The following is an 11,607-nucleotide window of genomic DNA, read 5'->3' on the forward strand; positions in this document are numbered from 1 at the left end:
GACGCAGTGTTCAGGACACCAACGCACAAGTTCCATGGTGAACGCTCTGTGTCCTCGGCTGGCTCACCGAGTTCCTACCACAGTGCTGTCCTCAGGGTGCTCATCTAGAGCTGCACAGCATGGTGTTTGAAAAAGAAATGAATGTTTCACAGTGGAGCTTGGAGTAGATTGTATTTAATTTGGGGTGAAGCTTCTCCTGTGACCTAGAACTGTCGTCCTCTGTGGCGTTTTGCTGCTGCTGTTGTCTGGAGGCCCCTGAGCATGATGTGCACAGCACTTGCCTGCCTCTGGAGAGAGGTGCATTAAATATTTTGTTATGCTCCTGTCTGGCTGCAGTTTGATTATTCCTTCCCTCCTGGAGCGTAGGTTCAGCTGGAGCCCACGGGATACACACACACGCAGAGCCCTCCTGCTGCCCAAAAGGGAGAATTGGAGCCCAGAGTGTGGGGCAGCAGGAGCCCTCTGGTTTTCCCTTCCCATCACTGGCTCCTGAGTGCTCACCACCAGCAGGTAGAGCTGTCCCCATCTCCTGTGTGGTGTGAGGTGACGATTTGGGTGGTGTTGAGAACCACCACACTAAGGAGGATCAGCTGAGGCGGTCTGTGCAGCCCCCATCCCGTCACCCATGGCAGCTGCTCCCGAGCCCTGCACCCGTGGGGAATGAGGTCTGGCTGTGTGTGTATGCAGCCAGGCCACGCAGCGCTGCAGAAAATGCCTGAGGCATCTCTGGTTTCAGCAGCCTGGATGCTCTAAACCTTTCAAAGTCTTCACCCCCTGAGGCATCTTCACAGCGAAGCGGTGGGGAGTTGAGAGACAGCGGTGCAGTGCTCTGTGCCACACGCGGCTCCTCTCGCAGCGAGCTGCTTCAGGGCATCTCCCCTTCCCTTAGCTTTTTTGATGGGATTTTCAATGCCAGCCCCATGCAGCCTGCCCCGGCCCGGAGGGAAGGGCGGGTTAAAGGCGACTGTCACTCGGAGAGCGGCAGCTCTCGGCGGGGGAGCCCCGAGAGGGGACTGGGACAGATGGGTAAGTGCTTGGTGGGAGGGACCGGGGAGCAGCCGCCCCTGGCTGGCGGGGTTCCCTGAGGTGCCATGGGGAACAACCGAGCAGCCGGGGCGTAACTGGCGGTACCTAGGAGTGCCCGAGGCGCAGGTGAGGATGCCTGGGGGAGCCAGGAGGCAGCCGACCGTGCCCTGCGGGACTTACTGGGGCCATCCGTGGCGGCAGGCGGAGGCTCCGGGGACGAGCCCCGCGGGCCGCCGTGGCCCGAAGCTCGCAGGCGGTGGCGCTGCGGCGGCTGCAGCCGCTCTCCCGCCCCGTCCCGGCCCGTCCCTCCCCCGGCTCGGGCGAGGAAATGACCTAAGAGGAAACCTGGGCCGTGCCGGGAGTGAGCGGGGCCGGGGCGGCGGGGCCCGGGACGCTCCGACGATGCCCCGGTGGCCAGAGGACCCAGCGGGGGCGGCCGGCAGGTCGGTGGGGCTGCGGCCGACTCCCCCTGCCCTGCCCGGGGTCACCGGGGGTGGGGTATTTTCCCCGAGATTCGTCGCTCTCTCCATCCCCAGGGCCCTTCGGCTTGTGCCGTCCTCGGGGCTGGGGCTCGGCGGGGCGGCAGCGGGGGTGCCCGGGAGTCTCGGGTGGCCCAGAGCTCCAGGCAGGAGGCGCCTCGGCTTTCGGGGTTCCTCCTGCGGCTGGGCAGGGATGGGACGCGGTTCCCGGGCGGCTGGTGGTGCCCCTCGGGTGGCTGTTCAGGGGAGGCAGAGCAAGGCTGCTCCTCTCCCTCTCCTTCCCATGGCCGGGTGTGACCCTGCCGGGTAAAACCCAGGATGACCGAGGGTGCTGACCCCAACCACGCTAGTCCCTGGGACAGCTCCTCTAGCGGGGACCACTTGCAGAAGAGGAATCGGTACCCACGGGTGCTGCGGTGTCCGGTGTCACCCACTGCCACCAGCCGGGTGGTCCTGGTGCTGCCAGGATCTGTGGTGCACACGAGGTCTGGCAGGTTGTACTCACACGCTGTGGTTTGCTCTGGGCAGGGTTATTTGGCACAGCAGCTCAAAGCAGCCGTGCCCCGTTCCCGGGGGGCCGTGGGGAAGGATGCTCCGGGAGGTGCTGGGCGGTGGCAGCAGTGACGCTGCTAGGCGGGCTCGGGCACTTCGTGCTTCACTGTGCGCAGCGCTGAGCTCCCGCCGGCCGGGTTCCTTCTGTGCAGAGGTGCTGCTGGTGGGGGGCACAGGGCTGCTGGAGAGCTGGGGCCACTCTGCTGATGGTGCAGAATAGTGTGAGTGCAGATCCGGGGGGCAGGGCGGTGCAGAAGGAGAAGAGGCCAGCTGGGAAGGTGTTTGCCAACCAGACGTGGCACAGAGGGCACCCAGCTGCTTGTGAGTCCACCTGGGGAAGAAAGCTTCGTGTGGGTCCCAGGGCAGGTAACCCTGTGCAGGTGAGAGCATCGCTGTGAGAGCAGCAGGAGCAGGTTGTCATCATGTGGGGCAGGGTCTGCCCTGGTCTTCGTGGGGAAGGCAGGGATGGACCTCTACCCACCAGCAAACTCCTGTTTCTACCTGTCGTGCCCCAGCTTCATGGCAAGTGGTGTGTCCGAGGGGCTGGGCTGCCGGTGGTGCCTCATTCTGTGTCCCATGCCTCTAAAGGGCCATGGGCTGTCAGCTGTAATCCGGGTGGGAACCTGCTTGCAGAGAGGGATGAGTAATGGCCCAGGAATTTCGACGAGCTGGCAAAACTCCTTTAGCCAATTGCCTTCTCCTGTTTGTGCTGCTGGCCTGGCCAGCCCAGCAATTTGAACCCAGCTGATCATCTCATGTTTGTGGCAAAGAAAGCCCTTCCTCTCCTCTGTTCTATGTGTACCTCCTTGCTGTCTTCACTCTAGCATGAAGTGGAAGAAAATTAGAGACTCCTTAGGAGCACTGTTGGTGCTGCAGAGTTCTGCTTGGCTGCAGGGGATGAGATAGGAGCTGCTGCTTTTGGGGATTTGGCTGCAGAGCTTGCTGTGTCCCAGGAGCTGGGGAAGCCTGACTCACAGGGGTTCTGCTCACTCTGGTGAGTCTGTGTTGGATGCTTAGGAGCCAGCTTTGATTCTTCCCAGGCTGTTGTGTGAAACCAGCAGAACTGGTGTTTCAAAGGCACAAGGGAGAGGCTGCATGGGATGCTCCTGCCTGTGCTTCCCCATGATACAGCCACAGGAAAGCCTTCTGAGAGGAGGCTGGTATATATTGGGGCTGCCTTGGTGTGCTGTCCACTTTGAACCTGCAGGTAACAGACAGCAACACAGTTTTTGTACCAGAAAAATGTAAGATGGACTCCTATGACAGGCCATTAGGAAATAAGGCTTAAAAAGATGTGGGAGTGAAGCTTTGCTCAGATCTAGGGCTGGAGCAGGCTGCTCTAATAGCAGAGAAGTTTCCTTGGGGTGGGGGGTGTCAGATGGCAGCCAGTGCTCCAGCACTAGATGAGATTTGCTGGGGGGAGGTCTACCTCTGCATCCAACTAAGCTGTGTGTGCTCTCTCCCCAGGGACTGTCACTAGCCCATCCATTGCCCTGACGCTTGGCCTGAGGAATCCAGCCATGGGGGAAACGGGCAAAGAGGAGTACAAAATACAGTCGTTCGACACCGAGACTCAGAAGCTGCTGAAAACAGCCCTCAAAGGTCAGCAGCCTCTTACCAGCTCCGCTGGGGGGTGCAGCTCGGCCGGCAGACAAGGCTGGATGCTTGGACCCCTTTAAGGAACACCAGTTGCTAAGAGCAGAAGAGCTGTTTCATAAATGCTGTTCATCCCTGACTGGGTCCAGCTGGTGAATCTCCTCTGGGAAGGTCTTTGTGTCCTGCTTCCTCTTGCCCCTTCTCACCTCCTGAGTGTTTAATGGTGCAACTGATCCAACTCAGCTCCAGGTTCTCATCATGGAGGGCTCTCTCTAATTTCAGGGTACTCTTCTCTCTTGCTCTCTCCCCAGGCCTGGTCTGTCACCCCTCTCTGGTGCTGTTCTCTGCCCCTCCCAGCTGCAGGGCCACCTTGCCCTCCTGGCCCCTGGGGTCTCCTGCTCACCAGTCACATCTCTGTTTTAAGCCCAGTGGGAATTTGTATGTCTGGCTCCTGCTAAGCCAGCTTTAAAGGACTGCTGGGATTTCAGATTCAGATCAACTTCCTTTCTGTACCATCTTTGTTCCTCCATTGTTTTTCCATCATGCTGGCTGTGTCTTCAGCCTGGGAGGACCACTCCAAAGCAGCTGGTGTGTGAGTGGCTGTGACACTTGATGGCTGTGACACTTGATGTTGGAGCGAGCATGAGGTTTTGCACCATGCAGCAGGGTATACCTTGGTTTCTTGCCAGTTACCCCAAAGCAAGCAAGGAACAAAGGGTGCTGGATCCTGACCTTTTCTTCTCTCTGCAGACCCCAGCAATGTGGACCTGGAGAAAGTGGCCAATATCATTGTGGACCAGTCCCTCAAAGACTGTGTGTTCAGCAAGGAGGCAGGGCGCATCTGCTACACCATCATCCAGGTGAGAGCACCTCCTGTCCACACTGTGAAACACTTCAGCTGTGTGGGCTCTCCCTGGGCTGGGCCAGGAGAGGCTTTGCCCCAGGCCAGTGCTCTGTCCCCTCAGCCAAGTTTTCCTCTCCTGCCACTTGCTTCTTGCAGTAGCAGCATGCAGAGCAGCAACCAGTGAGCACAGGCAGTTAGCTGCAGCTTTTCTGCCTTTCTGGGCCATCACAGGAGGGCTTCTGTAGGGTAGCAGCATCCCTCTGCCCCTCTCACACCCTTATTTCATCCCTCCATCCTGTTTTTGTGGGCTCACAGGCAGAGAGCAAACAAGTTGGGCAGAGCATCTTCCGGAGGAGCCTGCTGAACCGGCTGCAGCAGGAGTACAAGGACAGGGAGGAGCTGCGCAGCCGCTCGCTCCAGGCCTGGATCTGCTACGTCACCTTCATCTGCAACATCTTCGACTACCTGAGGGTAAGGAGCCAGAGCAGGAGCAGCCCAGAGCTGCTGGAAGGGCCCAGGGTTTCATAGACACCAGGGCAGCGGGGTTGGGTAGGTGTTGGACAGAGCTCCAAGGCTCAGCTGTGGGAGCTTGAGCTGGTTCTCAGCACGAGGATGGTGTTGGAGGTGGTGCTACCCACGGGAAAGCAAACAGGCTTGGAGAGGCAGAGCCACCTCTGGGAAGAGTCACAAAGCCTGAGCTTCCTCACGTTGTACCTGATGTTTGCAGTCCCCTGATTTGCCTGCTCCCAGATGCCCCCCAGTTTAGTGGCTGTGAGGTGCTGGGGGTCCCGTGGGTGCTTGTGTAATTTCCAGCCCACATTCTGGGATTGACCCCAGGCCTTCGCTGTGCTGTGTGCTTGGATACTCACTTGGAGTAGATGTAAAAATGATGCAAGTAGAGCTGCAGGCAGGAAAAATGCTGTGGCCACAAGTTTGTTTCCCATGGCTACCTGCTAACAGTTACAACTAGATGTTTCCTACACCATTTGTTCAGTTTCTCTGCCCGATGGAGACCTGAATGCCTGCTCTGTGTAAATCCCACCAGGACGGCATTTGGCAGCACAACTGAATTCTGCTCTTCTCCTTTGAAGAGCAGCAAGGGAACAGCTCTTTCAAGTAAGTGCAGCCTCTCCCCTTTCTGCCCCTGAGCTGACCCTGGCTCCTGCCTCCTTGCAGGTGAACAACATGCCCATGATGGCTCTGGTGAACCCTGTGTACGACTGCCTGTTCCGGCTGGCACAGCCTGACAGCTTGCGGAAGGAGGAGGAGGTGAGTGCAGGGCAGAGGGGCTGTGAATGTCCCCCTTGGCCTGCCAAGGGCACAGCCCAGGGGGTGCAGAACAGGGAGAGCTGCCTCCCCAGTGTGTGCTGGAAGGAGACCACCAGGCAGGAGGGTTTGAAGCCCAGAAGGAAGCAGGATGGAGGTGCTCGTTGTGACTCTCTTGCCCAGGCTGCAAGGGGACACTGGACTTGTTGAGAGCTTCAGCGCACATTCAACCACTTCCCTGTGTTCCTTTAGAGGCACCTCCTTGCTCCAGCCTCAGCTTCAGCCTTGCCATCATCTCTTGGGTGTCCTGCAGGACATTAACATTTTTCCCCTTGTTGTGGGTGCCTTTTTATGGGAGTTTTGTCCGTGACAGGGGATTTCAGGATGTGCTTTTGCCAGAGACGTTCAGCCTCTCCTGTCAACTTGGGGCAAGCAGAACTGTAGCCTCTGGGCAATGCAGAACGGAGGGAACAGCCTCAGCTGATCCCTAAGTGACTGCTGGGGACTTGCACAGAGGTGCACCCAAGCGTACTCAAGCCCTCTTCTCTTCCTTCTGCAGGTGGACTGCCTGGTGCTACAGCTCCACCGCATTGGCGAGCAGCTGGAGAAGATGAACTCCCAGCGGATGGACGAGCTCTTCTCCCTCCTCCGGGACGGCTTCCTGCTGCAGGAAGGGCTCAGCTCCCTCTCCCAGCTCCTGCTGCTGGAGATCATCGAGTTCCGAGCAGCCGACTGGAAGATGACGGACGCTGCCCAGAAATACTATTACAGCGAAGTGACAGACTAACCTCTGCACCGGGGGGGAAGAGAGCTCCCCAGCACTTTCACCAGCAAGCTTCATACCAAGTCTGAGTTTCTTTTCACATTGGTGTTTTTCTAGCACTTCCTGTAAATAGGATTTGTATTGGCCAGAGCCTCGGGGCAGGTAACTGTCGGGCTGCCAACCGGAGCCGGCCTGACCGTGGCGGCTTGGCGAGGTGGGAAAGGGCAAGGGAACGTTTCACCCCCCCCAGCTTCTCCCGCTGGGTTTTGCCCAACACTGGGCTGCTACCAGCAAAGGGCAAGGAAGGCTTTGAGTCCAACCAGCATTTTAGATGGGTGTTGAGGAAAGCAGAGTCTAGGCTGAGGAGGTTTTGGTTCACCTGAGCACCAGCAGAGCTGCGGGAGGCAGAGGGAAAACCTTTCAGAGCTCAGGTTGTACCTGGCTCCCTGGGACAAGTCACAGAAAACAGTGGCCTGACAGACGGCTCAGCCAAGTGCTGTTTTTCCCAGGCTATCCTTCAAGCATGCTGGCTGCACCTGCATGCACACAGCCTGCCCCACAGGTCACAAGCCACCAATACCTACCCCAGGGTAGCCTGCAGCAGCAGACGTAGCTAGGAAGAGGTTTTCTAAGTTTTATACAATAACTGCCATGGTTTTTTCCAGAACTTAGCAAGTTTCAGCTGTGGTTTCTTATAGGCATGGGAGAGGAAGGAAGGAAATAACTAGGTCTATTGAAGGATTTTTTTTTTTTCTAATAAAAAGTTTTCCACTATCCTGTGCCCTGCTTGCTCTCTGTGCAGCTGCTGGGCTATCAACAATACTTAGAAAGGTTGCTCCTGCTTGAAGCCTTAAGGCTGCAATGCTCATTTTCTCCTCCGTGTAGGCTCAGCATGGCTTTACACAATCAGGGTGTGGAAAGAGCAGCGTGGGATTCAAACAACACAGACAAAGGTTTGGAATCAAGAGGCCTTCCCCATAAAACTGGATTTATTGTTGCTGTTAACAAGCCTATCAGGTCTGTGCAGACACTGCTGCTGATGACCAGAACCCACAAAAAAATCAAACAGGGCCTTTTATTGCCTTTTGTACCAACCCCACGAAGGTTGGTTGTGGTGTGGAAAAAAACATCCAGCTCTGTTGTCAGCAGTGCAACCAAACCCATTGATTACAGGAGCAGAGAGGCTTGGAGGTCCCCCAGGAAACACAGAAAGGGAAGATTATTTTGCACAGCCTTGCTCCAAGAAAAACATCTCAGGCTTCTCTTCACAGAGCAGCGATCATGACAGAATCATCTGCAGGGTTGGTAACTCAGGCTTCCCCCACCCAAACGAGCACACAGGAACTAAACCTTGTGGGGCTGGGCTGGGCTGTCCCTGGTTTAGTTCAGAAGCTGCCTGGAGGGGGCTGTGTCACCTTTCCCTCTTCTCCCCAGCTTCCAGCAGGCAGGCAGCCCTGGGCTGGTGGCACCGCGTCCCACGCACAGAGTCTCTACCACCAGCGGAAGTGTGCGTAAGCCCTGTTGGCCTCTGCCATCTTGTGCAGCACCTGCTTCTTCTTGATGATGGGCCCCTCGTTGTTGAAGGCCTGGAGCAGCTCCTGGGAGAGCTTCTCAGGCATCAGCGTCCTGCGGTGCTTGTTCTCCCTGCACTCGGTGATCAACCACTTCATGGCCAGGAAGCGCTTCCGGTTGTCCTTCAGAGGGACTGGTACCTGGGCGAGGATGAAACCGACAGTGACCACACTGCAGGGGTGCTCCAGCAGCCACACAGGCCCTGCTGGACAGGTGTGGATGTGCTGCAGCTCCAGGGGCAGCACGCTGTGCTCTGCAGTATGACCAGGTCCCAACAGCTGCTCTGTGCCCAATCACAGAATGTCAGCAGCTGGAAGGGAACTCGAGAGATCATCCAGTCCAGCCCCCTGCCAGAGCAGGAGCACCTGTACCAGCTCACACACAGGAGTCTTGAATATCTCCAGGAGGGAGACTCCACACCCACCCTGGGCAGCCTGTTCCAGTGTTCTGTCACCCTCCCAGTGAAATAATTCTCCCTCCTGTTTCCATGGAGCTTCCTATGCCTCAACTTCCACCACTGCCCTCTTGTGCTGCCATTGGGCATCATCCAGTTGAGCCTGGCTCCATCCTCTGGGCACTCACCCTTCACCTATTCATAAACATGGATGAGGTCACCTCCTCTGTCTGTAGAAACCTGGCCACTGCTACCACCTAGGAAGTTCTGATCAGCCCTGGGTACTGCAGACAGTGGCCTGTCTAAGGAATTCTGGCTGATCTGGGCACTGGATCCAGGCTGGTTTGTGCTAGCAGAGATGGTCACTGCTTCCCTGCACTGAAGGACTAGAGAGATGTCTCCACATCTCCTCTCTCCAACAGAACTCAAGTACTGCAGAGCTCATACCATGAGACAGGGTCTGCTCCTCTCTTAAGTATCACACTGTAACTAGCTGATCTGTTCTGATACACTGACCTGCCCCAGGGCTTTGGGACCTCTACCCAAACACGATGCAGCAGAGAGGATGGAACTGGGAGCCCTGGGACTGCCAGTTACTGATCTCTGTCTCCTTGGACAACATTTCCTGCATATTCCTCCTCTTATCTGGTGAGAGCAGCAGAGACCACTGCTGATAGAGGAACTGCCATGCTCACAGGCTGGAGTCCTGATCTTGGACAGAGTTTCTAGCTGCTGCTTTAATCCAGATTGCAAAGTGCCTCTCTTCCCAAGGGGTGGAAACCAGTTCATCTGCTTCCCCAGCTAATTATCTCCTGACCAGGTGTGCTCCCAGCTCCCCCTCCCCTCTTTTCACCTGGTAGGTTTTGCCTCCTCTTGTGATGCTGCTGAGCCCAATGATGGGCTGGCAGTTTTTCACAGCCTGGTGGAAAATGACATAAGGGTTGCATTCAATTGTCTCCTTCTCTCCTTCTGGAGCTTTGTGGTATTTCTCCAGCTGCTTCCTCTTAATGGTCTCTAGAGTCTTGGGACAAAGACAAGAGAGGAGACATGCAGAGCAGATAGATCATTCCACTCCATGCAGTTACATCACTCTCACAAGCACCCCATTTTCACTTGAGCAGCTGCTTTCTAGCCCTATAGGCAACAGGCTGGTAGGGGATTCTCTAACTCAAGTTTTACTTCACTCTCTTCCAGCTCTTCAGGCCCTTGATCACACATTGCATTGGGGTGAGGGGGCCAAATAGCACAAATCTGGGCCAGGAGGGAAGGACAGGGACAAAGTGGATACAGGAACACAGCTCTGTGTTCACTGAGCATCCCCCCCCTCCAAAATCTGGACTCAGGAGCACAGAGCCTAGGTGTCTTTTTCTCTCCTAAGGAACCAGCAGTTACTTGGGGAGCACCAGGGCATTTTGTGTCTCCATTTCAAGGGTGGAACACACCAGATGGGTCCACCAGCTAATTCCAGTTACTGTAGGTCAGAGCAGGGGTCAAAGATGGGTCATATAGGTGACACTTCTATGGGATTTAATTGGCAAGTTATACAGAAGAGAGCTGGAATGATGATCTGTTGAGAAAATGATGCTTTTAAGGGTATCCTCTGAGCTCATTGCAGTACAAAGGTCCAAGAGATACTGAAGAGTGGAAAGAGAATGCTTTGCATTAAGCTGTCACCAGCTGGGCTATAAGCTTAGTGAGGTTTGGGCTTGTACAAAGTATGTCTTATCAGACAAACAATGGTGACAATGTGTGTGCAGGGATGACCCAAAGGCTGGTAATTCCCAATCCCAGTGGGGCTGCCATCCCAGCTTTCCATCTTGCATTGTTTTAAAGATAATAGTGAGAAGAAACATGAGTTCTCACCTGAGCCATGAGGCTTCTGGCCAGCACTTTATTTCCATGCTTCATCATCATATTGGTGAATTTACTGGAAACACAAAGCCAGATGAGGTCTGACTTACATTCTGATTGTTATCACCCACAGAAAAAAGCCCCTCCACCCCCCTTTTGTGTTGCTGCCATAGTTAAGTCTGGGTGCTGCTAGATCTGCTGCAATTACCTCTAATCACTGCACGTCAGTGACTGGCTTTGTGGGAAAAGATTAACCTGAATAAAGGGATTGTGCTGCACAAAGGCAATGGGCAGCACAGCAAGAGAAGGCTGAGGAGGACAGCACAGCTTCCAAGTGTTTTGGCTCCATGGAACCTGGCTGTAAGAGAGGAGACAACGCTTTCTCTGACCTGATCATAGGGTCGCTGAATACAGAGCTGGAGACTGTGGGAGGAGCAGCTTTTATGGGTTGAACTTCCCTAAGGGCCCGTTTCTCCTTTTCCTCTTCAGACAGTTCCTCCAAAGGCTTCTGATAGAAATCCTTGTTCACTTCTGGCTCTAAATAACTGGGGTTGTAGCGAGTCCATCTCACCTGCATCAGCCTGCAAAGAACAAGAGGAGGAGGGGGATTGTAAGCCGCGATGGGGACAGAAGTGAGCACATCTCAGGAGGGTGTGTCAGATGCGAGCGGCATCTCCGCTTTCCTCTGCACTTCTCTGTTGCAGAAGAGCCAGAAATCAACGAGGCCACCAGTTTTGCTGCAAAACTATCAGGCAAGAGTTGGATGGGTCCGAACAGGAGCCCCACGCCGCAGCTCCAGGCAGTGCTGAGCACAGCTCCCTGTACCCAGGGATCGACCTCCCCAGAGCCCCGCGGCTTGACCCCTAGGTTGCGGCCAGCTCTGTGCTCGTAGGAATGGGCTGGGTACCTGAAACTGGAATTCCGTTAATTTTCGCAGGAATAGGGGGCATTTTAGTGTGGTTTGGAGAGGAGCAAGGAGGGTGCCCAGATGCCTGCAGTGCCTGCGCCGTGCCCCGCACGCAGACAACCCCCGGCCCTGCCTGCACGGCCTCCCATGCGAGCCCACAAAACACCTCAGGCGGGTGCTGCCCGGCCCGGGAAGCGCCCCGCCGCTCGCCCGTGAGTCCCCGGGGGAAGAGCTGCCCCCCGCCCGCTCCCCAGCCCCGCTCACCGGGGCAGCCAGGCCCGCAGCCTCCGGCTCAGCCCCGCCGCGCTGGGCGCCGCCATCTTCCCTGCGCGCGCCGAGCAGGGCCGGGCCAGGCGC

General features: G+C 56.3%; 2 protein-coding genes across 2 annotated transcripts; one reads left to right on the forward strand and one right to left on the reverse strand.

The window, feature by feature from the left end:
* The first annotated feature begins 1,361 nt into the window (after positions 1–1,361).
* On the forward strand, positions 1,362–6,717 carry MIF4GD (MIF4G domain containing). Its single transcript, XM_054170664.1, has 6 exons — positions 1,362–1,469; positions 3,525–3,659; positions 4,404–4,513; positions 4,813–4,968; positions 5,674–5,766; positions 6,323–6,717. Exons 2-6 carry the CDS (start codon positions 3,578–3,580, stop codon positions 6,548–6,550), a joined length of 669 nt encoding a protein of 222 aa, XP_054026639.1. The 5' UTR covers positions 1,362–1,469; positions 3,525–3,577; the 3' UTR covers positions 6,551–6,717.
* A 782-nt stretch (positions 6,718–7,499) lies between these two features.
* MRPS7 (mitochondrial ribosomal protein S7) lies at positions 7,500–11,600 on the reverse strand. Its single transcript, XM_054170624.1, has 5 exons — positions 11,515–11,600; positions 10,733–10,924; positions 10,356–10,419; positions 9,346–9,513; positions 7,500–8,238 (listed from the first exon to the last, which is right to left on the reverse strand). Exons 1-5 carry the CDS (start codon positions 11,568–11,570, stop codon positions 8,017–8,019), a joined length of 702 nt encoding a protein of 233 aa, XP_054026599.1. The 5' UTR covers positions 11,571–11,600; the 3' UTR covers positions 7,500–8,016.
* Positions 11,601–11,607: the final 7 nt, after the last annotated feature.

The sequence above is a fragment of the Dryobates pubescens genome, chromosome 20 (assembly GCF_014839835.1).
Source record: "Dryobates pubescens isolate bDryPub1 chromosome 20, bDryPub1.pri, whole genome shotgun sequence".
Taxonomy (NCBI): domain Eukaryota; kingdom Metazoa; phylum Chordata; class Aves; order Piciformes; family Picidae; genus Dryobates; species Dryobates pubescens.

Bases quoted from the DNA above. Each gene is read 5' to 3' on its own strand.
- MIF4GD (XM_054170664.1), top strand. From the start codon at position 3,578: ATGGGGGAAACGGGCAAAGAGGAGTACAAAATACAGTCGTTCGACACC. The intron at 4,969-5,673 runs GTAAGGAGCCAG...GCCTCCTTGCAG, and splicing joins ACATCTTCGACTACCTGAGG to GTGAACAACATGCCCATGAT. The intron at 5,767-6,322 runs GTGAGTGCAGGG...TTCCTTCTGCAG, and splicing joins GCTTGCGGAAGGAGGAGGAG to GTGGACTGCCTGGTGCTACA.
- MRPS7 (XM_054170624.1), bottom strand. From the start codon at position 11,570: ATGGCGGCGCCCAGCGCGGCGGGGCTGAGCCGGAGGCTGCGGGCCTGG. The intron at 10,925-11,514 runs GTGAGCGGGGCT...TGTTCTTTGCAG, and splicing joins CTGCGGGCCTGGCTGCCCCG to GCTGATGCAGGTGAGATGGA. The intron at 10,420-10,732 runs GTCAGAGAAAGC...TTGTGTTTCCAG, and splicing joins TTCAGCGACCCTATGATCAG to TAAATTCACCAATATGATGA.